We start from the raw sequence: 27,574 nt of genomic DNA on the forward strand, positions 1-27,574 counted from the left end.
AGTGGGGGGGGGGGGGGGGCAAAGGTGGGTTGGATGGGGAAGGTAGGCAGCGTTGTGGGCCAGAGGGAAGGATTGGGCCGCGAGGAGGAGGTTCTGTCGGGGTTGGGCTTGAGGAGGGGGAGATTGGCGAGAGGATGGTGTTGGTGAGAGGATGGTGCTGGGAGGTTTGGGTTCGAAGGGTGGGCCGAGTCATGGGCCTGATGGTAGGCGGGCTGGGCTGGGAGGTTTGGAAGATGCGTAGGGTGGGCTGAAGGGTTGTGGTCCTGAGGAATGTTGGCGGGCTGGGCTGGGAGAGGTGGGATGGGCCGAGGCTGATGTGAGTCGAGTTACGCCCGTCATTCCAGTTCGCTCGATGGGGGAGTCTTCTTCCAGTTCAGCTGAGTCTTCTTCCAGTTTGCTGGACAACCTAATTATTTTTAAATTCCTCAAATCTGAGTCTCGGGACTAGGTGCTTGATAATGGTCTGTGACATTTGAGTGGCAAACCCATCTTACTGTGACAGTAGTCACCAGGTATCGTCCTTGAAACCTTTGTCTTTGATTTTGTTTCAATTTGAGTTAAATTGGAACGTGTTCCCTTGGAGTTATGGACGGATAAGGGTTTAACAGTGTTGGCTAGTGTTATGGGTAGGCCTGTTTCTTTTGATATTACAACTAGAAAGAGGCGTCGTTTATCGTATGCTAGAGTTTGTGTAGAGGTGGATAGGGAATCGTTGATGCCCCTTACAATACTATTCGTATGCAGGGTTAGGAGTTTATTGTTTCAATGAAGTATGGGTGGAAACCACGTAAGTGTGGATGCTGTAGTTCGTTTGGAATATTGTTGCTATGTGTGAAAAGCAAAGTATGTCAAAGGTTCAGGATTTAAATATTGTGGTGGTTGATGAGGGTGGTTTGGGTTGGTTGGAAAGGGTGGCATGGGTAATAGGGGGTCTGGTGGTGGTTGATGAGGGTGGTTTGGGGGAGTTGGATGGAAAGAGTGGCATGGGTAATAGGGGGTCTGGTAGAGTTGATGTAGGGAGGGTTGCTACTCCTATGGTGGTGAATGGTAGTGGAGGATGTGATAGTGAGTTCAAATTGGTTAGTCGTAGGCGGCGTGAAAGAGGAGTTGTTGGGAGTAGAGGTGGTAGTGGATCTCCGGGTTCGTCGCCCTTGGGTAGTAGAATAGTTCGTGGTTCCCCTGGGATTACAGGGTTGTTGAAGCATGTTGATGAGCGTAATCAGTTTGACATTTTGAGTGATGAGGGGGGTGAATCGTTGGCGCTGGCTATAGTGCAGTTGAACCCTAACTTGCTTGTTATAGATGGGATTTTTAGGAGTACGGGCAAGAGCCCTGTGGGAGGTAGTAGGTGTGATTCCTTGCCGTTATCATAAACTGGTGTTCATGGAATGTTATGGGGTTGAATGACCCTATCCAATGTAGGGTTGTGGCGGATTTTCTTCGTTCTTCTTTTGTCAGTTTTTGTTGTTTGCTTGAGACTCGGGATAGGCAGGAGAACTTTGATGCGGTGTTTGATAGGTTTAGGGAGGCTGTGTGTGTAACTACAGTTTGAGTGGAGTTGGGAGGATTTGGGTGTTGTGGCGGAGGAGTGTTTATGATTTCATCCCGGATGTCAGTAGGGATCAGGTTATGTTTGGGGCCTTGGTGGATATTGCATCTAATCTTCGTGTGCATGTAGGTGCGATCTATGCTTCTAATTTGGTGAGGGATAGACGTAACTTTTGGTGTAGTTTGGTTGATGTATGCTCTACTTGGAAGTGTCCTGGAATTATTATGAGTGATTTTAATGCTATTCGTAATAGTTCAGAGGCTTATTCGTAATAGTTCAAAGGATGGTGGTTTTCCTAGTTTGGGAGAGATGGAGGAGTTTGATAGGGCTTTGTTGGGAACGGATCTGGTTGAGCTAGGTGTGCTGGGGAACTAGTTCACTTGGACTAGTAAAGTTCAAGGGAATGGTCTCTTACGTCGTTTGGATCGTTGTGTGGTTAAGGAGGCCTGGGTAGTGGCTTATCCTTACTCGAAGGTTAGAGTTGGTTCGTGGGGGATTTTTGAACATAGTCATCTTTTGGTTTCGAGGGGTGAGGTGAGGAGTCGTCCTTCGCCCTCGTTCCGTTATTTTAGCCATTGGGCGGAGTCTGATGATTTTATGGATGCTGTTTCAGCTGTGTGGAGAAGGCGTTCGGAGGTTTCCCTTATGGTAAGTTTCTTGAGGAATCTGAGGGCTTTGAAGTTGGTTTTGCATGCTTCTTTTGGAAGACGTCTTTCTTTGTTGTCTGATAAGGTGCAGGCGACTAGATAGGTTATGGAGGTTGCTCAGGCAGCAGTTAAGAGGGATCCCTCCTCGGAGTCATTATGTTCAGAGGCTACCCAGACCACTGAGGTGTTCTGGTCGGCGGCTAGACTGGAGGATGTGTCTCTTATGCAGGAATCCCGGGTGAGATGGTTGGAGTTGGGTGATTAGAACTTTGCATTTTTTTATCGCTCCGTTCATTCTCGATGTAGTAGGAGTGGTTTGTTTTCAGTTGTTGATTCTGAGGGCATTCGACAGTTTTCTTATGAGCGGGTGGCAGGAGTGGTTGTAGATTTTTTTTCGTAGTAGTTTGAGGTCTCAGTTTATGTGGTATAGGGATTTACTTCTCAGATTGGGGATATTGTGCAGTTCAGCTGGCCTGTGGAGTGTGTAAAGGCTCCTGGTCGTCCAGTGATTAGGGAGGAGGTTCAAAGGGCTTTATTTTCTATAAAGTCTGGGAAGGCCCCAGGCCTTGATGGGTTCTCAATGGATTTTTATAAATCTGCGTGGAATGTAGTTGGTGATGACTTGTGATGCAGTTATAAATTTTTTTGAGTCGTGTTACCTGCCTTGTAGAGTTAACGCCACTGCTATCACGCTTATTCCTAAGTGAGCTGGTGCTGAGCGTATGGAAGACGTTCGTCCTATCTCTTATTGTAATGTGGTGTATAAGTGTATTTTGAAAGTTTTGGCAGAGAGGTGTGGCTTCCAACTTTTATTAGTGGTAACCAGTCTGCTTTTGTGCCTGGCAGGTCTATTACTGATAACATTCTTTTGTGTTAGGAGCTTGTGGGGGGTAATCAGTTAAACAGGGGGGAACTGCGGTGTGTGTTGAAGATGGATCTCCAAAAAGCTTATGATTCAGTGAATTGGTATTTTCTATTTAGAGTGCTTTTGGCTATTGGTACTCCTGTATAGTTTATTAGTTGGGTGCAGGCTTGTGTCACGTCTTCTTCTTTCTCTGTAATGATCAATGGATCTCTTGAGGGTTTTTTCCCGGGTAGGAAGGGACTGAGACAAGGTGATCTATTATCTCCCTTTCTGTTCGTGATGATAATTGAAGTTCTTTCGAGGTTGCTGAATAAGCTTCCTATGTGGTTTAGGTTCCATGATCGTTTTGAGCGTGTTGGCCTGACTCATTTGGCTTTTGCTGATGATCTCATGATTTTCTGTGCGGCTGACTAGGGTTCTTTGGATTTTGTGAGGAGGGTTCTGGTGGATTTTGCGGAGATGTCGGGGTTAGTTGCAAATGTGGGGAAGAATTCTATGTTTGTTACAGGAGTGGATTCTGTTGAGGTTGAGAAGCTTGCTACCTTTATAGGGTTTGCTTTTGGTTCTCTGCCTGTCAGATATTTGGGGTTACCATTGTTGGTTGGTCTTAAGGTTGTGGATTACGCTCCGTTGATCCAGAGGATTACTGCTCATATTAGGAGTTAGGCGGCCCGTTTGCTTTTGTTTACTGGGAAGTTGCAGTTAGTGAAGTCTGTCCTTCAGTCATTTTAAGTGTTCTGGTCCAGCATCTTTGTTTTGCCTGCTTGTGTCTCTAATGAGGTTGATTGTCTTCCGCGGGCTTATTTGTGAAGAGGCAGGGTGGAAGGTCGTGGTGGTGCGCGGGTTGCGTAGGATGAGGTTTGCTTACCGAAGTAGGGGGGTTGGGCTTTAAGTATGCGGTGTCGTGGAACCAGGCAGCTATTATGAAGCTTCTTTGGCTTCTGTTGGTTAAGTTCGACTCTTTGTGGGTGGCGTGGATGGAAGAGTATGTTTTGAGGGGGCGATCTCTGTGGGCGATTCGATGTGAGGCTGGGAGATCCTGGTGCTTGAGGGCTATCCTTCGTTGTCAGGATAAATTCAAGCAATTGGTTCGTTTAAAGATGGGTGATGGGAGAAGGTGTTTTGTGTGGTGGGATCCGTGGTTGCCTGGAGGTGCGATTTTGGAGACATATGGTCTTAGGGTGGTGTTTGATGTGCAGCGAGTAGTAGGGAGGCTTGATTATCGGATTTTTTTTTGATGGAGAGGGGGGTTGGAGGTGGCCTTCTGTTTTGCGTGAGTTGCGTGAGATTTGGGTATGATTCAGGTAGCGGGGGCCTAGGGTGAGTGGTGAGGATTATTGGGGGTGTGGGTGCCGAGTGATAATGGTCGATTTTCTATTGCGAATGCATGAGAGAGTTTGTGTCATCGTCTTTCTATGGTGTCTTGGGTGCGACTTCTGTGGTTTGGGGATGGTATTCCTTGGCACTTTTTTTGTGCCTGACTGGTTGTAAGGGACAGGTTAGGTACTCGGGATTGGGTTAGGAGGTGGAATGTCTTGTCTGATGGTGCGTGTCGTGTGCGTAGGGGTTAGGAGCCTCGGGATCATTTATTTTTCAAGTGTGGGTTTGGGAGAGAGGTATGGTCGGGTGTGTTGTGTCTGTTGGGGTCGTGTCATCGAGGTGGTTGGGTGGGATGTCGAGCTGATTTGGGTTTGTCAAGTGGGGGTATGAAGTAAGTTGTTTCGAGTCTTCTGGTGTGCTTTTATTTATTATATCTGGCAGGAGAGGAATCGTCGGCTGCATGGAGGTCGTCCAAGGACGACGACTACTTTATTCCATCTTATTGTCTCTATGGTTCGTGCTCGTGCTGTTTCTTGGTGGGTTAATCTTCTTGGTCTTCTCTAGTTTTTATTAATGTTATTTCTTTCCTTATTCTGTTCAGTCTTTTGTTTTCTTTGGGTATTGCTCTCGGTTTGTGGGGTTTATTTTGTTTTGCGACTATTTCTCTGGACGGTTATTCTGTTTTCTTTTGCTATGGCTTTTGATCTCTGTTTCTATTAAGAGCTCGGTCTTTGTTGTTGCTTTGTTCGCTGTGGTGCTTTGATCCCGGACTGTGGATCCTCTTGTCATTGTATTATATTACCTATTAAAAAAATATTTTAATATTTTAATATTATTTTTTTCTCAAACTCACCTAAGGTTTATATATATATATATATTTGGGAAATTACTTCAAAGGGTAAAATTGTTGAAAATATTTACAAGATATAGCAAAATTTTAAAACTATCAATAGGTATTGATGTTTTATCAGTGTCTATCAATGTCACTAATAGACAGTAATAGAAGTCTATTAGTGTCTATGAGCATCTACTATTAATAGTTATAAAATTTTGCTATATTTTATAAATATTATGGATAATTTTTTTCTATATTTAAAAATAACTATATATTTTGAGAAAAATATTTTTTTTGGTATAGAGTTTTAAGAGATAGATATATTTAGTTTCTCATGTTTTAAATTATATTTAGTGGGGTATTCGATGTAGTTTTTCTAAATGAAATTGATATTTATCTTGGATTTTTTCAACTCGATTTTAATTTTGAACTATAAACATCACAGATAATATAAAATCCAAGCAAAAAACTTAATGAATTCTTAATAACTTCAACAAACATCCACGAATAACTCTTTTTTTTTTTAACTTTAATCCAAACTACCAATTCCAAATTAAATCCCTTTCTTATTCCCTCTCCAATTCCAAATTTCCAATCTTTTTTTTTTTAAAAAAAAAAAACTCTTAAATCCTTATGGACAAATAAATTTAAATCCATTATCCTATTAAATTTATTTAATTTACCTTCTCCAAATTAAAACAATTTCTAAATCTCCTTAGCTTAAATTTAAATCCCCAAATCTTCACCAAAGAAAATTGAATTCTCCTTGCTCAATAATTCAATTTAACCTCAAAATTCAAAATAACCTTCAAATATTTCAAGATAATTAAAGTTAAATTACGTGAAAATTTAGAATGTCACATTCTTCCCTTCTCAAGAAACTTTTATCCTCGAAAGTTTATTTTTAAAAAAGCCATGGGTACTGGACTCTTATCTCATCCTCTTGTTCCCATGTTATCTTTTCAAATCGGTGATTATGCCATAAAACTTTCATTAGTGCTATGCGTAAAGTCTTCGCCTCTCTGACGAGAATTTGAACAACTTTTCCTCATAATTCAAATTCTCATTCAACTGTAATAGTTCAAAGTCCACCACATGGGACGAATCTGTCACATACTTTCTCAACATCAAGGCATGAAAAACATTGTGAACCCAATTGATAAACTATAAGGCTAATTTGTCACAAGACCTCAAAAGGTCCAATAAAACGTGGACGTAGTTTCCCCTTTCTACCAAACCTTAAAACACCTTTCATAGGTGCCACCTTTAAGAACACCTTATCACCAGTCTCAAACTCTAGATCTTTACACCTAACATCGACGTAACTTTTTTGTCTACTCTGAGCTGTTTGCATACATGCGTTGATTCTCTGTATTGCCTCATTCGTAGTCTGTACTAACTCAGCTCCTAACAACTTCCGTTCACCAACCTCATCCCAACATATGAGAGACCTGTAACTCTGTCCATATAGGGCCTCAAACGGCAACATGCCAATGGTAGCCTAATAACTGTTATTATATGCAAACTCCATCAAATGCAGGTGAGAGTCCTAACTCCCTAAAAACTTGAACGCACAAGCACACAAGATATCCTCCAACGTCTGGTTCAAACGTTCTGTTTGACCATCAGTTTGTGGGTGAAAAGCTATACTGAAATCTAACCGAGTACTCAACGCTAATTGGAGACTCTTCCAAAAACTATATGTAAAGCGAGGTTCTTTGTCGGACACGATAGATACGGGCACCCCATGCAACCTCACTACCTCTTTCATGTATAACTACACCCAGCTATTCACCGAAAAAGTAAACTTCCTAAATGAAATGCACTAGCTTGTGAGTCAATTTACTACAACCCAAATCACAGTAAAGCCCTTTGCTGTTCAGGGAAACCCCACGATGAAATCCATAAACACATTCTCCAACTTCCATTCTGGTAGCTCAACCACTGCAACAGGCTTGCTGGTCTTTGTCGCGGAGCTTTCACTTGCTGACACACTAAGCACTTATTGACGAACTCTACTATCTCTCTTTTTATGTCATTCTACCAATAACAACGTTTCAAGTCCTTTTACATCTTGGTACTACCAGGATGTATAAAAAATGGGGAGCTATGAGCTTCTACATTCTTAAGGTCACTATCTACAGGTATGCATAAACGTCCTTGATAAAGGAGACCGTTATCTGCGAACACAGAGAACTCACCACCTTGACCTAACTTCATCTTGCGAACTTTCTCAACAAGGTAAGGATCACGCCGTTGAGCATCAATAATTCTCTGTAACTATGTCAACTATGCAGTGACTTCCCCTACAACTACTGCAATCTCAGCCAGTTCAAGATTGTTGTATAGATGAGTCTGTCTAGTAATCATGGCTGCTGAATGGGCTGCTTTCTTACTTAGAGCATCTGCCTCTATGTTTGCCTTTCCTAGGTGGTACAAAACAAAATCTCACAATCATAAACATTCACCAATTCTAACTATTTGCACTGTCTCATGTATAATTCCTTCTGAGTAAAGAAGTATTTTAATCTTTTATGGTTGATGAAAATCTATATCTTCTCTCCATATAAATAATGCCTCCAAATCTTTAAGTCAAAACCACTGCTACCAATTCCAGATCACGTGTAGGATAGTTACCCTACTGCATCAGAAACTACCTTACCCTGCTGCATCAACACCCCAATCCATTCTTGAAGGCGTCACTATAAATAACGAAACCACCTATTTCATCTGATCCTATAAGAACTGGAGTAGTAACCAACTTCTGTTTGAGATCTTGGAAACTGTCTTCACAAACCTTACTCCAAACAAAGGAAGCTCATTTTCTAGTCAACTGAGTCAAAGGAGTGGATATGCAAGAAATATCCTTCACAAATTGTCAATAATAGTCTGCTAACCCTAGGAAACTAGGCACCTCACTATGATTGGACGAGGCCAACTCGTAACCGCCTCAATCTTTGTAGGGTCAACGAATACTCCTTCCTTTGACACCACGTGTCCTAGAAAGGATACTTACCTCAACCAATATTCACAATTAGAAAAATTATCATATAATTTATTCGACCTCAGAGTCTCCAAAATTTTTTGTAAATGTTTCTCGTCTTCTATCTTTGTCTTGGAGTATACCAATATGTCATTTATGAAAACTATCGCAAAAATGTCGAGGAATTCCCTGAACACCCTATTCATCAGGTCCATAAATACTGCAGGAGTATTCATCAAGTCGAACGACATTACGATGAACTCATAATGCTCATATCTCGAACGAAAAGCTAGTCTTCAGTATATCGTAGTCCTTTATCCCCAATTTATGGTAACCTGACTGAAGATCAATCTTGGAGAATACTGTAGCTCCCTACAACTAGTTGAACAAATCATCTATCTTGGGAAGTGAATACTTATTTTTTATAGTCACTTTATTCAACTCCCTATAGTTAATAAAAAGACGCAATGATTCATCTTTCTTTTTCACAAATAGCACTGGTGCACCCAAAGGTGACACACTAGGGTGTATGAAACCCTTATCCAGCAACTTTTGCAACCGAATCTTGAGCTCCTTCAACTTTGTTGACTCCATTCTATATGGAGCTTTTGAGATAAGAGTTGTGCTTGAAGGAAAATTTTGAAAAAGATCCTTTGAGCGAAAGCAAAGATCGACACAAATTCATTTTTCATTGGATATAAGTTTTACAGTAAATAATAACAAGATATGCATTATCTTAAAAATACAACATGCTTTAAATAAAATACATAGAGTTTCAGAAACCTTTACCTTTGAAGAACTCTTTGTTCAAGAACTCCCTCGTACAAGCCATGAACGAAATTCCTTCTCCATGCGGAACACCACCACTCGAGAACCCTCTGTATTCTCTTGGGATTAAGGATTCAAGCAAGAGTTGTGGGCTTTGCTTGAATCCTTGGAAGAGGGAAGGAGATGGAGAGGAGGAGAGGGAAGAGAAGAACTTTTCTTCTCTGTAAACTTTTTCTTGGAGAGAACTTTTCTTTCAGAGCCAATTGAGGAAGAAGATGAAAAAATCACCAACCATCTTAATTACAACGCACGTAAGAACATTGAGAGAATAAGGGGAGAGAGTTGTAACTCATTCTCTTTAATATTTCAATTAAATCAATATTTATATATATATATATATATATATATATATATATTATACACTATATGTTATATCAAATATAACATATAGCCTATAGTTTATATTACATCAAATACAACATAAACTATATATTTTATTTTCCTTCAATAATATATGACATTTAATATAAATCACATCTATATTAAATTCACTTCTATGAATCTCATCCATATAATTGATATTTGAATCATATCCAAATATTTAATTCCTCTTAATATAAATCATATTTATATTCAATTACATGAATCTCATTCATATAATTTGTATTCGAATCATATTCAAATTCTTCTCATATTACTTTAAATTATAATGTATTAAATACATTATATTATCACATTTATAATTAATTTAATTAATTATATCATATATAATTTATTCCCTCAATTAATTTGAACACTTCAAATTAATCCAAAATTAATTCTCAATTAAATCCCTATTGAACTACAAAGGGGACCTTATGGAGCTGTATATTGAAGCTCCAACGGTACTCAGATGATTAATTAAACTCTTTAATTAAATTACCCAATTTTCGTTAACTGCCGATCATTCTGCTAATGACCGATAACTGCACTTTTCATGCTACAGATAAAAGTTTTGTGTCCATTGGATATAACTAATCAATAATGCAATGGCCCTTCACAAGTTGCTCGTAAGTATAGCTGGGCCAAAATTACCGTTTTGCCCTTGTAGTTACATCTAACTTCTTAAGTACCATTGATTCCTCTAATAAACAAGAAGTCATAGTCCCACTATGACCAAGTCCCTTTTGGGCCAAAAGAGGGTGTGACCACTATGTTCAAGACTCGAGATTAGCCGTTAATGGAACAATTTCTCTACTTCCCTGCATCGGGAAGGAGTGAATTCCGTCTTGTGTAGCTGAATTTCTATCTCCCTAGTCAGACGAATCCTCAAAATGATAGGCTTGTTGAGTTGGCAATCTGGCCATTCTCACCCATACAAATCAAAGGACCACCTTCATGAGGAGGAGTTCACAACTCACTCAGGATTCAGGTCATGTGACCTATAGTCATCCTAATGAAATGTAAGTCTCTATTATGAACGACGGTATATAAAGAGACTAATCATTTCGTGGTCTGGTCTTATACAAACCCTTTGTATAGGATACCTCCGCTCACATGTCTTCACATGAATAATCAAGATCAGATCATTTGTAGCACTTTACAACACTTGTAACACCTACAAAGTGGGTCGTATCCGTAGTGTTACCAGGATAAAGTACCCAACCTTATCCATCTACTACAGACCGTTTAGGTTATTATTTAAACAAGATTCACTTATATGTCTATACATGCTTGTTTAAATTACGTGAAATAACCTCGGATCTTAGTTTATTGGATTGAGTATATGCTGATAAAATAACATTTATTTTATTAACAACAATATGTTTATACAAAGTTTACAAACTACGAGATTACAAAGAGATTTAGGACACCAATCCCAACAATCCCAACAATCTCCCATTTGTCTTATAGATTAGGGAGACTAATGTATAATACAAATAAAGTACAAAGTCACAATAAACTAGGGCATACACTATACCCTAGTAATATCTCCCACTTGCCCTAGACAATATATCGCATATCCCATAGACCTAGACTTTCTAGATGGCCCTTAGACATTTTAGTCGTGAGAGCCTTTGTAAACGGGTCAGCAACATTGTGCTCCGAAGCAGTCTTCGTGACAATCATGTCACCTCGATGCACAATCTCCCAAATCAAATGATATTTTCGTTCTATGTACTTGCCTCTTTGGTGATCCTAGGTTCTTTAGAATTTGCCACAACACCACTATTATCACAATAAAGTGTGATGGGCAAAGACATATTTGAAAATCAACTTCCAAATCGGTAAGGAACCTCTTAAGCCAAATAGCCTCCTTAGTAGCTTCACAAGCAACTACATATTCGGCTTCCATAGTGGAGTCTGCGATGCATCCTTGCTTGATGCTTTGCCATACTATAGTTCCTCTATTCAAAGTAAACACTGACCCTAATGTGGATTTTCAAGAATCCCGATCAGTCTAGAAGTCAGACTCTGTGTATCCTGTATGGATCAAATCCTTATCTCCATACACGAGCATATAGTCCCTCGTTCTTCGAAGATACTTGAGGATCGTTTTAACCACCGTCCAGTGAGCTAATCTTGGATTGGATTGATATCGACTGAAAATCCCTACTACATAGCAAATGTCAGGTCTAGTACATAACATTGCATACATAAGGCTGCCAACAGCCGATGCATAGGTAAATCGTTTCATTTTCTCAACCTCTTGAGGAGTCTTAGGACACTGTTCCTTAGACAATTCAATTCCAGGCTTGAAAGGCAATAAACCCTTCTTGGAATTGTGCATCGAATATCTCACAAGCATCTTGTCAATATATGATGCCTGAGACAAGGCCAATCTTTTATTCTTACGATCCCTTGTAATCTGGATCCCTGGAACAAACTGTGCCTCTCCCAAATCTTTCATTTGGAATTGGGCAACCTACATCATCCCAATGAGTAGGATATCATCCATATACAACACAAAGAAAGCTATTGAGCTGTTAATGATTTTCTTGTAAACACAAGGCTCATCAACATTTTGATCAAAGCCATAAGATTTGATCGCAATATCAAATTCTATATTCCAAGATCGAGATGCTTGTTTCAGTCCATAAATGGACCGATTAAGCTTGCAAACCTTTTTCTTTTGATCTTGTTCAATGAATCCTTATAGTTGATTCATATAGATGCTCTCTTCAAGATTACCATTAAAAAAGACAATCTTGACGTCCTTTTGTCATATCTCATAGTCATAATATGTGGCTATGGATAAGAGAATCCTGATAGACTTTAACATGACAACAGGTGAGAAAGTTTCTTCATGGTCCACTCCCTCAACCTGGGTATAACCCATTTCTACAAGTCTAGCTTTAAAGGTCTGTACCTTTCCATTTACACCTCTTTTCCTCTTATAGATCCGTTTACAACTTATAGGTTTTATCCCATCAGATTGATCTACAAGCTCCCATACAAAATTGAAGTACATGGACTCCATTTCTTGATTCATGGCTTTAATCCATTCATTCTTGTCAACATCTTCCATTGCTTGCTTATAAGACAATGGATCCTCAACATCATCATCAGTTATGATGTTTTGGGCTTCTGTTAAACCCATGTAGCGCACAGGTGGGTTCACAACCCTCCCACTACGTCAAGGCAGTCTCAACTCTTGAAATGGATGACTAGATGAACTGACATCAACAACCCTTGTTGATCTATCAACCTGTTTAACAACTCTTATTGAAGTCTCAACGTCTCATTAGAAATCTCACTTAAAACAAGTTTACTTCGTGATTTATGATCTCTTATGTGGTCTTCTTCCAAGAAGGTAACGTTTTTCGATACAAACACTTTATTCTCACTTGGATAGAAGTATCCACCTCTGTTTCCTTGTGTAACCTACAAATAGACACACTTTTGAACGAAATTCCAACTTTTTGGGATTTGCCATTAGCACATGGGCTGGACATCCTCAAATCCTGAAGTGACGTAAACTACCTTTACGACCTCTTCATAACTCAAAAGGTCTTTCAAAAACACTCTTTGAGGGAACATTGTTCAAAATATAAACTGTAGTCTCTACTGCACATTCCCAAAATGAGTTAGGAAGATGGGCAAAACTCATCATAAACCGGACCATGCCAACAAGGTTATGTTTCTCCTTTCTGATACACCATTCTGTTGAGGTATACCTGGGACTGAGAGTTGGGACGTGATTCCATGTTCTATCGTATAGTTTTGGAATCTTAAGTCCATATACTCTCCACCATGATCAGATCGTAGTGTTTTTATCTTTTTACCTAAAAAATTTTCAACTTCAGTCTTATACTCTTTGAACTTTTCAAGAGCTTCAGACTTATATTGCATTAGGTATAGATAGTGGAATCTAGAATAATCATCTATGAAAGAGATGATATATTCATACCCACCTCGTGCTCTTACATTCATCGGACCACAGATGTCTGAATGTATAAGCTCCAAGGTTTCTTTGGCTTTATAACCTTTTCCAGTAAAAGATCGTTTGGTCATTTTGCCTTCAAGGCATAACTCACATACTGGTAAAGAGTTTTCTTCTAAACCATTTAGAAGTCCACTTTTTACCAACTTCTCAATCCTATTGAGATTGATGTGACCTAAGATGCCAAAGATGAACATTTTCTTTAGGAGAAATTCTCAGTCTTTTTACAGTTATTGCTGTTTTGAACATTTTAGTCTTGAGCATGGCTTTTATGACTAACGACCTTAGTACATATAAGTTATTTTCCATTGAACCAAAACCTCATATAAGTTATTTTCCATTGAACCAAAACCTAAATCCATTCCATTCTTAAAAATAAACACTTTATTCTTAGAGAAGGATATGGAATATTTTTGTTCAATTAGATAGAAAACAGAAATCAGGTTCCTCTTGATATGAGAAATTACATATACGTTATCTAATAACATATATCGTTTCATGTCCAAAAATAACTTAAGCTTGCCTACAGCAACAACTGAAATGACCTCACCAGTATCGACTCTAAGAGTCATCTCTCACACTTCCAACTGTTTCCAAGAACTAAATCCTTGATGGGAAGAACACACGTGGTTAGTAGCTCCCAAATCAACTATCCAAGCAGAATTATCATTCTCTACTATGCACATCTCCAAAAAAAATAAATCATATTTATTTTCTTTGGAGTTCTTCCTTTTCTGGAGAGTATTGGGATCAGCTCCAGAACCTAAGTCTATGACTCCAAGTTTCATCTCAGAGGACAATCCTCGTCAACGAACTTCATTAGAGTTGGCAACAATTGCTTTCTCTGTTAGTCCCTTGACATTCAATATGGACTGGAGACTATCTTGGGAACTGACACTACTGGTTTTATTGTCATCAATTCCGTTTTGCTTGAATCGTGAGAAAACTTTCTTTCAAACAATTCTCGCATTGATTCCATGATCTCGTGTGCAATGACCATGTTTTCAAACCTTTTGGCCAACACATCAGGTATGCTTGCCAAAATGTGAACTTGGGCCCTCGAATTAGCCTTCATCCACACCTTATATGCATTAGAACATTTCGTGGTGCATCAGGGGTTGGGACTTGAGGACAATCTTCAATCATGACAATTTCGAGGTCGTTTACCACGAAAAACATTTTAATGGATTCTTTCCATGACGTGTAATTGAAATTGGTCAAACTAGAAAAGGCAACTAACGAAAAATCGCTATTTGACATATTTGCTGAAAAATAAACATATTGATCTACATTAGATTTTAGCATAACTTTAAAAAAATCCAATCAATTTTAGCAAAATCTTAACGAACCCCATTTAACATCTAACTTTGCAATGACGCTTCAGTGATTTAGGACAAAAGCCACCGAAGGTTAGTCAGTTGTCCTTACACTGAATTGAGACACTCTCAACCAATCATTACACCAGAATAACTCTTATTCCTATAACAATCAATCATCATTTATTTGGTCAAGAAATCATTAACTTGCTTAATAATTTCCCGTAAGTGTGACCTTTTATTTTAGAATCTAGAGTTCCACCCCAATGAGCCAACCAAAGGGAAAAACCGATTGGGGAAAAAACTAAAGCGATCCTATCCATTTTTGGAATTCGCCTTGATATTGACCAACTGCACAAACCATCCGAAGGGGGACGCTCCCAGGGTGCCGAAGCCATGCAAGAAGGTCTCACGGTGCAAACCAATGAAAGATACCGTAGGACATGTTGACACACATCCCTCTCCCACTTACTAAAAATACTCTCTCCATTCACATTGATATTGACCCATGCAAACATCATCCGAAGGGGATGCTCCCGGGGCGCCTCAAGACCAAGCATGAGTCTCACGGTGTGAATATTAAGGGAGAATTGTGAGTGAAAAAAATGACGTATTCATCTTTTCCTCCCACTGAGTATTTTAACGACCTAGGGTTTAATTTATTTAGGAAAAATACGGCTAATTATTTTTACTAAGTGATTGTTTAAGTTTTCCCAAAAGTAACACTTACTTTGGAAAGTTAAACAATTTTGATTAATATTCGTTAAACATTTTATCAAATGTTAATCAACAATTGCATGCTTGTAACAAATCTATCTAATTCATCTTTCCAGGTAGGTTAGGGGTGTTCCGTTTCCGTCATCTTAAGTACCCCAGCCTAGCCAGAACCTGCCTTAGACAAGAGGTCCCTTATAGATATATTTGCTACAAATTTAATCTTTTATTGAAATCAATTTAATCCTATTAAACCGATTTAAAAATATTAATCTAATTTCTAATCTCATTAGAAATTTGCGAACTTAGGTCTATGTAAATCATATTTTAAAACTATTTAAAAAAATAATTTCACCTAAGTTTGCATGTAACTTTTAATTATTGATTTTAATTTCTAATTTCATTTATTTATAACTCTTATAAAGTAAATGAAATAAATTAAAACCTACATTGCATCGATTGACATACTTTATAAAATTATAACGTTTATAAGATTACCTAAAGTAATGTCATGCATCATGCAATGTTCATTTCATTAAAACATATACATAACACTTATATATAACAAAGTAATGAAATTAAATAACATACATCACATGCATATATTCAAACTATATATTATAATGATTATAATAATAATGATGCATGGCTATGTTATTTATGCATGCAAGCATATTGTGTAACACTTATATTATATGATGCATGAACATGCTATAACATTAAATCATGCATATACATCTATTATAACACTTATAATATAAATGATGCATGTAATTGCATAACCTATGGTGGGTTTTAAAACTATATGACATACATTATGACATATAATATTAAACATATATCGCATGCATATTTACACTAACAATTGATGGACCCAGATAGGACACCTGAAAGGAAATTAAAAAAGGCTAACTATTACATAAACTTGAGTCATCTAGTTCGAAACAGGTGAACCGGGTCTTGAACCGCTCGAACTGAACCGGTCTTCAATGCACCACCTTGTAGCTGATCGTGTAGCAAGAAACTATGCGATCAAGGCAAGCCTCAACTTCCAAGCCAACGTTTGCAATCACTTGGCCGCATGCTTCCTTCAGAGTGCATCGCCCAACCTTGGCCAATGCATAGCTCACCTTGAGGCTATCACGTCCCTTCTATGGTCGTATGCCTAAGACCAACGCAAACCTCATTGCACGCTGCCTAACTTCATCGCGTAGCTCTAGTGCACATCGTAGGAGAGTGCACGATCGTGTAGCAAACAACTATGCAATCAAGTAGGAATGACTGCACGATCGCGTAGCAAACATCTATGCATCTTATAGCAAATGCTACATGATCATGTAGCTCTTGCTATGCGATCTTGTAGTTAATGTTTTGCGATCTTGTAGCTTTGACTTCTCCATCGAAACTGTGCTCTGCAACCTTTCTTTGAAGCTTCCTGGGAACAACATGAGCGACTCAAACTTACAAATTATGCAAAAAAAATGCAGGGGACTTTACAAACCAAATTTGTAAACAAAGAAAGCCTTAAAACTAAGTATCCTATCCCGAAACATCCATCAACAAAACCACATTCATCACAATTCATCACATGAACCAGAATGTAGAATATAAAACCCACCATTACTGTAAAATCGATTCAATAAAACGAATGGAATTTGGAATCAGAAACCTACAACCTAGCTTTAATACTAATTGAAGGAAATTTTCGAAAAAGATCCTTTGAGCGGAAGCAAAGATTGACCCAAATTTCATTTTTCATTGAATATAAGTTTTATAGTAAATAATAACAAGATATGCATTTTCTTAAAAATACAACATGCTTTAAATAAAATACATAGGGTTTTAGAAACCCTTACCTTTGAAGAACCCTTTCTTCAAAAACTCTTTCGTACAAGCCACGAACGAAACTCCTTCTCCACGTGGAACACCACCACTCTAGAACCCTCTATATTCTCTTGGGATTAAGGATTCAAGCAAGAGTTGTGGGCTTTGCTTGAATCCTTGGAAGAGGGAAGGAGATTGAGAGGAGGAGAGAGAAGAGAAAACTTTTCTTCTCTGTAAACTTTTTCTTGGAGAGAACTCTTCTTTCAGAGCCAATTGAGGAAGAAGATGCAAAAATCACCAACCACCTTAATTACAACCCACGTAAAAATATTTAGAGAATAAGGGGAGGGAGTTGTAACTCCTTCCCTTTAATTAATTTCAATTAGATTAATATATATATACACACACACTATATGTTATATCAAATATAACATATAGCCTATAGTTTATATTGCATCAAATACAACATAAACTATAGATTTAACAATACATGTCATTTAATATAAATTACATTAATATTAAATTCACTTATATGAATCTCATCCATATAATTGATATTTGGATTATATCCAAATATTTAATTCCTCTCAATATAAATCATATTTATATTTAATTACATGAATCTCATTCATATAATTGGTATTCAAATCATATTCAAATTCCTTTCATATTACCTTAAATTATAATGTATCAAATACATTATATTAATTATATAACATATATAATCAATTTAATTAATTATATCATATATAATTAATTTGAACACTTCAAATTAATCCAAAATTAATTCTCAATTAAATCCCTGCTGAGCTAAAGAGGGGATCTTATGTACCTGTAGATTGAAGTTTCAACGGTACTCAGATAATTAATTAAACTCTTTAATTATATTACCCAACTTCCGTTAACTTCCGGTCACTCCACTAAAGACCGACAACTACACTCTTCGCACTATCGATAAAATTTCTGTGTCCATTGGATATAACCAATTAATAGTGCGATGACCCTTAAAAAATTGCTCGTAAGTATAACTGGGCCAAAATTACCATTTTGCCCCTATAGTTACATCTAACTCCTTAAGTATCACCGATTCCTCTAATAAACAATAAGTCATAGTCCCACTATGACCAAGTCCCTCTCAGGCCAAGAGAGGATGTGGCCACCATGCTCAAGACCTGAAATCAACCCTTAAGGGAGTAATTTATCTACTTGCCCCTACATTGGGGAAGGAGTGAATTTCGTCTTGTGTAGCCCAGCTCCCCAGTCAGACGAATCCCCAAAATGGTAGGTTTGTTGAGTTGGCAATCTAGCCACTCTCACCCATACAAATCAAAGGACCACCTTCATGAGGAGGAGTTCACAACTTACTCAAGATTCAGGTCATGTGACCTATAGTCATCCTAATGAAATGTAAGTCTCTATTATGAACGACGGTATATAAAGAGACTAATCATTTCGTGGTCTGGTCTTATACAAACTCTTTGTATAGGATACCTCCGCTCACATGTCTTCACATGAATAATCAAGATCAGGTCATTTGTAGCACTTTACAACACTTGTAACACTTACAAAGCGAGTCGTATTCGGTCACCAGGATAAGGTATGTAGCCTTATCCATCTGTTGGGTTTTATGTCCTAAAACTCGTGGTATGTAAACAATGGAGCTTATTCTGAAAATTCAATAAAGGTGTTATTGAATAGATCTATTGCTTGAATAGAAATCAATTAAACCTAGAAGTCCCTTGACTATTGGATGAATACTTGAACTTTATGTGGAGACATAAAGGTGGATCAGGTTTGAGTAAATAGTCAAAATGATCTATAGTACAGAGATAAGGTTGGGTACCTTATTCTGGTAACACTATTGGATACGACCTTCTCTATAGTTGTTACAAGGAGTTGTAAAGTGCTATAAACGAAGTGATCCTAATTCGTTCATGTTGGACATGAGGAGTGGGGGTGTCTTATGCAAAAGAGTTTGTACAAGATCGGACCATGAAATGAGTCACTCTTACTTTATAAAGTTGTTTACTGTTTAAGACTGACTATTTCAAAATGATGACCTAAGTAACTTGACCTTAATCCGGAGCTAACTATGAACTCCTGTTTATCTGGGATTGCCCTTAGATTTGCATAGGTGAGGGTTGGCTCAACAGCGCCGACCCAATATGACTGCCATTTCAGGGGTAAGACTGGATAGATAGTTGGGAACATAGAGTGCAAGAGGGAATTCACTCCTACCCACTTTAGGGATAGTAGAGAGGTTGTTCCTTTAAGTGCTGATTCTGGGGCTTGAACAAAGGATCTCACCCTCTCATTTGGTATGAGAGGGACTCGGTTTTGTGATTGGATTACAAAACAATTGTTTATTAGGGGATCAGTGGGGACTTAAGGAACAAGAGGTAATTTCGGGGGTAAAATAGAGATTTGACCCAGCTGTTATTACGAACAACCTGTGAAGGGTTAACTTACTAATCATGGTTATATCGAGTGGACATAATATATCTATAGTGAGGGGAGTTCAACTATGAGCTTTAATGGAGTGACCCATTAGTTAACGAATAGGAGTTAGATCGATCTAATGAGTTTAGCCGATTAATCTCGGATCGTTGGAGCCCATGATCTGTAGGTCCATGAGGTCCCCCTACTAGCTCGAAAATGGATAGATCTAGAGTAGTGTGATAAGTTAATTTGAAACGTTCAAATTAGAATCAAATGGAATTGGAGAAAATATATTTAAATATGATTTAAATATATGAAGATGAATTTGTGTAAAAATTAATTTAATATTAGATATTAAATTAATTAGAATTATTTAAATTGTTTAAATAATTATTTATTAATTTTATTAGAAAATTAGTTTTTGAAATTAATTTGTAAAATTAATAAATTTTGATTTTTGAAATAAAATATTATTTTAAAATCATTTTTTTTTATGCAATTGAAAAATCACACAAAACTTGAAAATGGGTTTTCAAGTTCATCTTCAAAGTAGCTTACAAGAAACCCACTTTCTCCTTTGATTTACTTCAAGCATGAGTTGCATCCCATGCAGGACTTCTCTTTGCATGATAATCTGCAATATATTGAAGAGATTGAAGTGAAGAAAGACAAGAGAACCGACTGAATTTTTGCTGAAAAATTCGGATGAAGAAGGTGTTCTTCAATGAGTTCTGTTCAGTGCGTTTTCTCCATATTCCCTTTGATTCAAGCTTATTTTGAGTCCCACAACTCAATCTAGAGTACCAAGAGGATAGTAGGAAAGATCTTGTGGTGGTCTACCAAGGATTCAGAGGATTTTGCAGCTGGAAATGGAGATTTCGTTGGTTTGGCCAAGGTTTATTCATGAAACCCATTAAACTCTGTTTTTAGCATGTTTCTTTTCAACCAAAATTAATGAATTAGAATGCTTATGGATCCTGATTTCTTCCGTTGTGTGATGGTGTCCATCCAACCCCATCTACTACACACCACTTAGGTTATTATTTAAACAAGATCCACTTGTATGTCTATACATACTTGTTTAAATTACATGAGATAACCTCGTATCTTAGTTTATTGGATTGAGTATATGCTGATAAAATAACATTTATTTTATTAACAACAATATGTTTATACAAAGTTCAAAAACTACGAGATTACAAAGAGATTTAGGACATCAATCTTAACAGTGCTTGGCTCTAACTCGATAGCAAAGTCTATCTCTTTATGTGGTGAAAAACCTGGGAGATCCTCTAGAAAAACATATGGGTAATCTCTTACCACTGGCTCTAAAGTCAGAGGGACCTCAGTCTCTCTAGTGTCAACCACATTGGCTAAGATACTCCAAGTACCTTGGTTAAACAACCTATTGGCTCTCATAGCTGAAATGACTTTGGGCCAATCCCCGGTCCCAATCCCTTTAAACTTAAAGCTAGCTTCTGTTGGACAGTTAAAAATCACCTCCTTATGGGAGTAGTCTATACTGGCATGATTAGTAGCCAACCAATCCATGCCAATATCACATCAAAATCACGCATGTTTAAAACTATTAAGGTCACATCTAATGTATGATTTGCTATTTCAATCTGACATGTTTTTTTTAGCTATCATAATTTCTCTAGATGGAGTTGAAACTGATAGGACATATTGTAAATGTTCTAACTCTAACATAGCATGCTTTACAAAAACTGAAGATAAAAATGAGTGAGACGAGTCGGAGTCAAAACCAATGCATAGTGTCCCAAGATTGGGAGCGTACGTGTCACCACGGTGCCAGACTTCTCACTGTTCTGCTGAGTGGTTGAATAGACTTGACCCTGCTGTTGCTGTTGACAACTCAAACCTCTATGATCTGAGCTTGTATGCTAGCCCTTGCTATTAGATGCATTCCTCTTAGGGCACTTCTTAGACGTGTGTTCTTTCTGACCACACCAAAAACAAACTCTAATACTGACTAAACAACACCCTAGTGACGTCTCCCACATGACAAACTTACCAGCTTATCCTCTTTAATAGCTACAGACTGGGAGCCCTATTGCCCTCAATGTCGTGGAGCTCCATCTATGTTCTGACTCTTTTGCTGAGGTTTATAAGTCTTTTGCTTTGCTTTTCTTTTCTGCCCTGCAGTGGTCCCTACTCCCAATGACCTTCTATACTCATCCCTCTTATGGGAATCAACGTTGATCCTTACAGCTATCCGCAATATTGCGGCGTAGGTATTAAGGTCAAGAGCGTGAACCCTCGTAGTCTGCTCTTCAAGCCCTGAATGAACCTTTTCGTCCTTGCCACCTCAGTGGCTACCAACTCAGTGGAAAAATGGGACAACTTGTCAAATTCTAACTCATACTCCTCCACTGACAAAAACCCTTGCTTCAAATTTAGGAATTCAGCTTGCTTGTTGTATCGTATGTTGGTAGAGAATTATTTTCATAAAAACACTTTAAATGATCCCACGTTGCTAGCCCTCCATTGGTGTCGTTCATCTTTTCTGCTGAACGCTACCATATTTCTGCATTATCTGTTAACATAAAAATTGCGCACTGGAGTTTCTGGTCCTCTAGACAATTCATGTAATGGAAGATTGTTTTGCTAGAGGATAACCACATCTCTACCTTTGTAGGGCTCTTCAGCGACCCGTCGAAAGTACGAGGGTCGAATTTCCTAAAATCCCTCAAGTGCTTAGCTTCAAGGGACAAGTCCTGCACGTTCTGGTTTTGGAGCTTGGTCGGTTGCACCTGTACTGGTGGTATTAGTACCTGTTGAGTTCGATTCGTTTGAGTTGCCTGCTCTGCCACTTTGCTAAGGATTAGTTCTTGTATCCTCCCTATCAAAGACGATGTAACAACTTCCTCAATTCGTGCTGTAATTGCCTCCTCATCAACCTGGGAACTAGATGGGTTCAGAGCTACTGGAACATTCTGACTCCCACCGGCTTCATCCTTCCACACTCCCGACGCGAAAAGGTCCTGAACTTGTGGATCCTGAACTTGGAGGTCTTGAACCCCTCCTCTAACTTTCCTTTTTATCCTGTTTAGGAAATCAACCCCAACATACCATAGGTGAAAGGTACCCACAAACTTTTGGTGAAATTTCGAAGGAGATCAATAACCTCTTGTGAAATCCCGAAGGAGATCACTAACCTCTGGTGAAATTCCGAAGAAGATCACTAGCCTTTTGTGAAATTTCGAAGGAAACACTAACCTCTGGTGAAATCCTGAAGAAGGTCACTAACCTTTGGTGAATTTTCAAAGGAAAAACTAACCTCTGGTGAAGCTCGAAGGAAACACTATCCTCTGGTGAAATCTCAAAGGAGATCACTAACCTCTAGTAAATCCTAAAAGAAACACAAACGTCTTGTGTGTACAAGACTACGGGTAGGGACAACTATCACTAACATAAATATCATGCATCATTAAACAGAGTTATACACAAAAAACATATCATAAATCTCATATATTCTCATACTTGCCAAATAAGATCTAGATCATGCTCATACATTCTTGTAAAATATCTTGTGCAACAAGATCTTACTCACATAAATAACATACATCATACATATAAAAAAAAGCTCACATATCCTTTCTAATCAGGCATCTTGATGAAAGAACTTTATTCAAAGAGAACCAGTGAGCGGAAGCAAGATCGTTCCAAACCCCATTATGACAGAACATACACATTTACAATCAAATAGCAACAGGTATGCATAAACTTGAAATTACAACATGCTTCCAAAGGAAAGTACTAAAGATCAAGTAAACTTACCCTTGAAGAACTTTTCTTCTTGTTTCCCTCGATCTAATAGTACAAACGTTCAAGAGCACAAACATCACGCCTCAGCAATCTCCTTGAATAGAAACAAGCAACACTCGATCCTCGATCAGTAAGAAGACACCAACACGAGGCTACCTTGGTTTTCTCGGTGTGAGAATCTAGGAGTTGTGGGCTATGTATGGATTTGGTAGATGGAAGGGGGAATTGACAGATCGTGTAGACGATTGAGTAAGTGGGAGAAGTCTAGAGTCTATCGTATAGACTAAGTACTCGATCGTTTAGTAAGTGAGTGTCTATCGTATAACAAACTCTATGCACGACCGTTTATGCTCTCAAGCTAACGTATAACTTTTTCTTTTGTGCATTCGATTATCAATCGCTTAACAATCGCATCATAAAAAAAAATGAAAACGATTTTCATTTTATCCATCAGTTACCATAACTGATCACAACTTCCCACTAAGTTGGTTATTTGGAGAAAAAACCGAAACCAATTATCCCATAATTAATTTAATTACAAATAAATAATATATTCATAACCTATAGTTTTAATAACACATCTTATGTAATATATAAACCATAGTTATTTTTTCTCATTTTTGGCATTTAATAATAATTCCTCCAATTAATGTATCTAATACATCAAATCAATTATATCACATATAATTGAAGCAATTTAATTATATCATATATAATCAAATTTTCTCTTGTTAATTTGAACACTTCAAACTAACCCAAAAACTGATTCTCAACATGAATCCATTGAGCTACCAAGGGGACCTTATGGACCTATAGCTTGAAGCTCCAACGGTACGTGAATAACTGGCTAAACTCTTTAATCACGATATTCACCATCCATTAACTACCAGGCACTCCACTAAATACCGACAGCTACACTCTTCGTACTACAGATATATTTTTGTGTCCATTAGATATAACCAATCAACAGATGTCCATTGGATATAAATAATACATCATAGTTTTACTATGAGTAAATCCTTCTCGGGCCAAGAGAAGGTGTAGCGCCACATTGTTCAAGCTCTAGAATCAGCCCTTAAGGGAGAAATTTATCTACTTACCCCTGAATCGGGGAAGGAGTGAATTCCGTCTTGTGTAGTTGAGTTTCCATCTCCCCAATCAAACGAATCCCCAAAGTGGTAGATTTGAGTCGGCGATCTGACCACTCGCACCGATGCAAATCAAAGAACCACCGTCATAGGTAGGAGTTCCCAACTCACTCAGGATTAAGGTCATGTTACCTATGTTCATCCTAGTGAAATGAAAGTCTATATCATGAACGACGTTATATAACGAGACTAAATATTTTGTGGTTCGGTCTTATACAAACTCTTTTGTATAGAGCATCCCCGCTCGCATGTCTAATACATGAATGGTCAAGATCAGACCATTTATAGCACTTTACAACATTTGTAACATCTACAAAGCGGGCCACACTCGTAGAGTCAACAGGATAAGGTTTCCCTTCTTTATCCATATACTACATACTATTTAGGTTATTACTTAAAGCACAATCCACTTGTATGTCATCACATACATGCTTAAGTTACAACGATAACTAAGGATCTTAATTTATTGGTTTCCAGTTAATGCAACTAAAATATCTCATATTTCATAGATTGTAATGAATAATATATCTCATATTATTACATTACAAATGTTTGTTCATACAGGTGTTTACAAACTATAGAACCCTACAAGATTTAAAGCATCAACCCCAACAATCTCCCACTTGTTCTAACGCTAGTGAGGTGTACAAGAAAAATACAAGTACAAAACAATAAACTAGGGCACAAAGGCCCAATACAACAATACTCCCACTTGCCCTAGTCCAGCCGCGGACGGTCCCGTAGACCCATGCTCTGTAGGTGACCCTCAAACACTGTAGCCGTGAGAGCCTTCGTAAAAAGATCAGCAACATTGTGCTCCGAAGCTATCTTTGTGACTATCACGTCCCCTTGATGCATAACCTCTCTGATGAGATGGTATTTCTACTCTATATGCTTGCCATGCTGGTGACTTTGAGGCTCTCTGGAATCGCCACAAACCACTATTATCACAATAAAGAGTGATGGGCTTAGACATGTCTGGAACAACTTCCAGATTAGTCAAGAACTTCCTGAGCCAAACGTCCTTCTTAGCAGCTTCACAAGCTGCTACATACTCGGCCTCTATAGTAGAGTCAGCGATGCACCCCTACTTAATGCTTTGCCAAACTACAACCCCTTTATTAAGAGTGAACACTGATCCTGAAGTGAATTTTTTAGAATCTTTATCAGTTTGAAAATCAGAGTCCATGTATCTTGTAAGGATCAAATCCTTAGAACCATACACAAGCATATAGTCTCTCATTCTCCGAAGATATTTGAGGATGTTCTTGACGGCAGTCCAATGACCCTGTCCTAGATTAGACTGATATCTACTAACTATCCCCACAGCGTAGTAGATGTCAGGTCTAGTACATAACATCGCGTACATCAAGCTACCAACAACAGATGCATAGGGTATCCGTCTCATTTCCTCAACCTCTTGAGGTGTCTTAGGATATTACTCCATAGACAATTTAACTCCATGACGAGCCTCTTGGAGTTATGCATCGAGTACTTGATCAACATCTTGTCAATGCACGATGCTTGAGACAGTGCTAGCACTTTGTTCTTTTGATCCCGAAAGATCTGTATCCCAAGAACAAACTGAGCCTCTCCCAAATCTTTTATTTGGAATTGGATCACTAGTCAGTTCTTAATTGAAGTCAGTAAACCTACATCATTCCCAATGAGTAGGATATCATCTACATATAACACTAGGAAAACTACTGAATTGTTGATGATTTTCTTGTAGACACAAGACTAATCAATGTTTTGGTCAAAACCATAAGATTTGATCGCAATATCAAACCTTATGTTCTAAGATAGAGATGCCTATTTCAGAGCCATAATAATTTTACATTACAATTACACTGCATGTATAAATGTAGATTAGTTAAATTTCATAGTTTCATATTACTATTACACTATATGTGTAATTATATGATAGTTAATTACTAGAATATACCAATATTAATGGAGAAAAATAAAAAAGATACAATATTCTGTTATAATCAGAAACATGAAAATGATGATTAAATTCGATAAAGATCTGAGCTTGATTTGTTTAATGGATTTGAAAAGTGGTGATACAAATCTAATTTGAGAAAAAACTATCAACATGAAATTCAAATTGGGGAAAAATGTTTTTCTCTAAAATCTGTAAGATTAGAAACTGATAATCGATGTTGACCCGTTTACACTGTATTTCTATTCCCTTGATTCACACTATAATAATTACACTGTATTCAATATTCCTGATCACACGAAGGGCAAATAGGTATTGTAAATAAGATCTCAGGTGAGTGGCACACGTTTTGCCAAAAATATTATTTTTTTCAGAATTCGTCAAAAAAACAAATGAAATCTAAATTCTTGCTATTTCGTTCAATTTCCCTAAAATTAATAAAGTCGAGATTTGTTTGGATTATTTTAGGTAAATCCATGAATTAACTCAACCCAATTTTATTTATAGGAATCTAATCCAACCCAAATGAGTTAATTGTTTAGTTTTGATTTTAAGTCTCAACTATTGTTACACTTTTCCAAAAATAAATAAATAAATAAATATTGGTTGGAAACGATAAGCATACTTTTGAGTCAAGAGAGGTTGGCAATGGTGGTTGTGAAATCCATGACCCGCCCGCCAAAATCTCAACACACCCTATTTTGTATTTTTCATTTATTTTCGAGATTGATACTATAAAGGTAACGATTGAAAGTGTAATATCCTACCAATGTAACTAAATTGATACAAATGTAACAATTATAAATTGATTTCACTTTTAAAATTAATGATAATGGTAACCGTAATTATAAATATGATAAAATTTATAATTCTAAATATATGCAATTAAACAATTATACTTACAACTTATTTTAATATAATGATTACACAAATTAATTTCTCATCCATAATTATTGTATTAATAGAATATTATTTTTAAATCTACAAATAGAAATTAACAAAATGTATA

The 27,574-nt window shown here is 37.6% G+C and overlaps 1 protein-coding gene across 3 annotated transcripts; it reads left to right on the forward strand.

Moving 5' to 3' along the window:
• Nucleotides 1-125: 125 nt before the first annotated feature.
• On the forward strand, nucleotides 126-27,574 carry LOC120088412 (uncharacterized). Of its 3 annotated transcripts, XM_090305772.1 has the most exons (3): nucleotides 126-4,917; nucleotides 23,313-23,419; nucleotides 23,525-27,574. In XM_090305772.1, the coding sequence occupies exon 1, from the start codon at nucleotides 828-830 to the stop codon at nucleotides 1,371-1,373; it is 546 nt and encodes a 181-aa protein (XP_090161898.1). In that variant the 5' UTR covers nucleotides 126-827; the 3' UTR covers nucleotides 1,374-4,917; nucleotides 23,313-23,419; nucleotides 23,525-27,574. The 3 variants fall into 3 exon arrangements, with proteins under 3 accessions (XP_090161898.1, XP_090161899.1, XP_090161900.1); XM_090305773.1 differs by lacking the exons at nucleotides 23,313-23,419; nucleotides 23,525-27,574 and adding an exon at nucleotides 20,297-23,301; XM_090305774.1 differs by lacking the exons at nucleotides 23,313-23,419; nucleotides 23,525-27,574 and adding an exon at nucleotides 16,369-17,642.

This window comes from Benincasa hispida, chromosome 10 (assembly GCF_027475165.1).
Source record: "Benincasa hispida cultivar pf3 chromosome 10, pf3_genome.v1.1, whole genome shotgun sequence".
NCBI classification, from domain to species: Eukaryota; Viridiplantae; Streptophyta; class Magnoliopsida; order Cucurbitales; family Cucurbitaceae; genus Benincasa; species Benincasa hispida.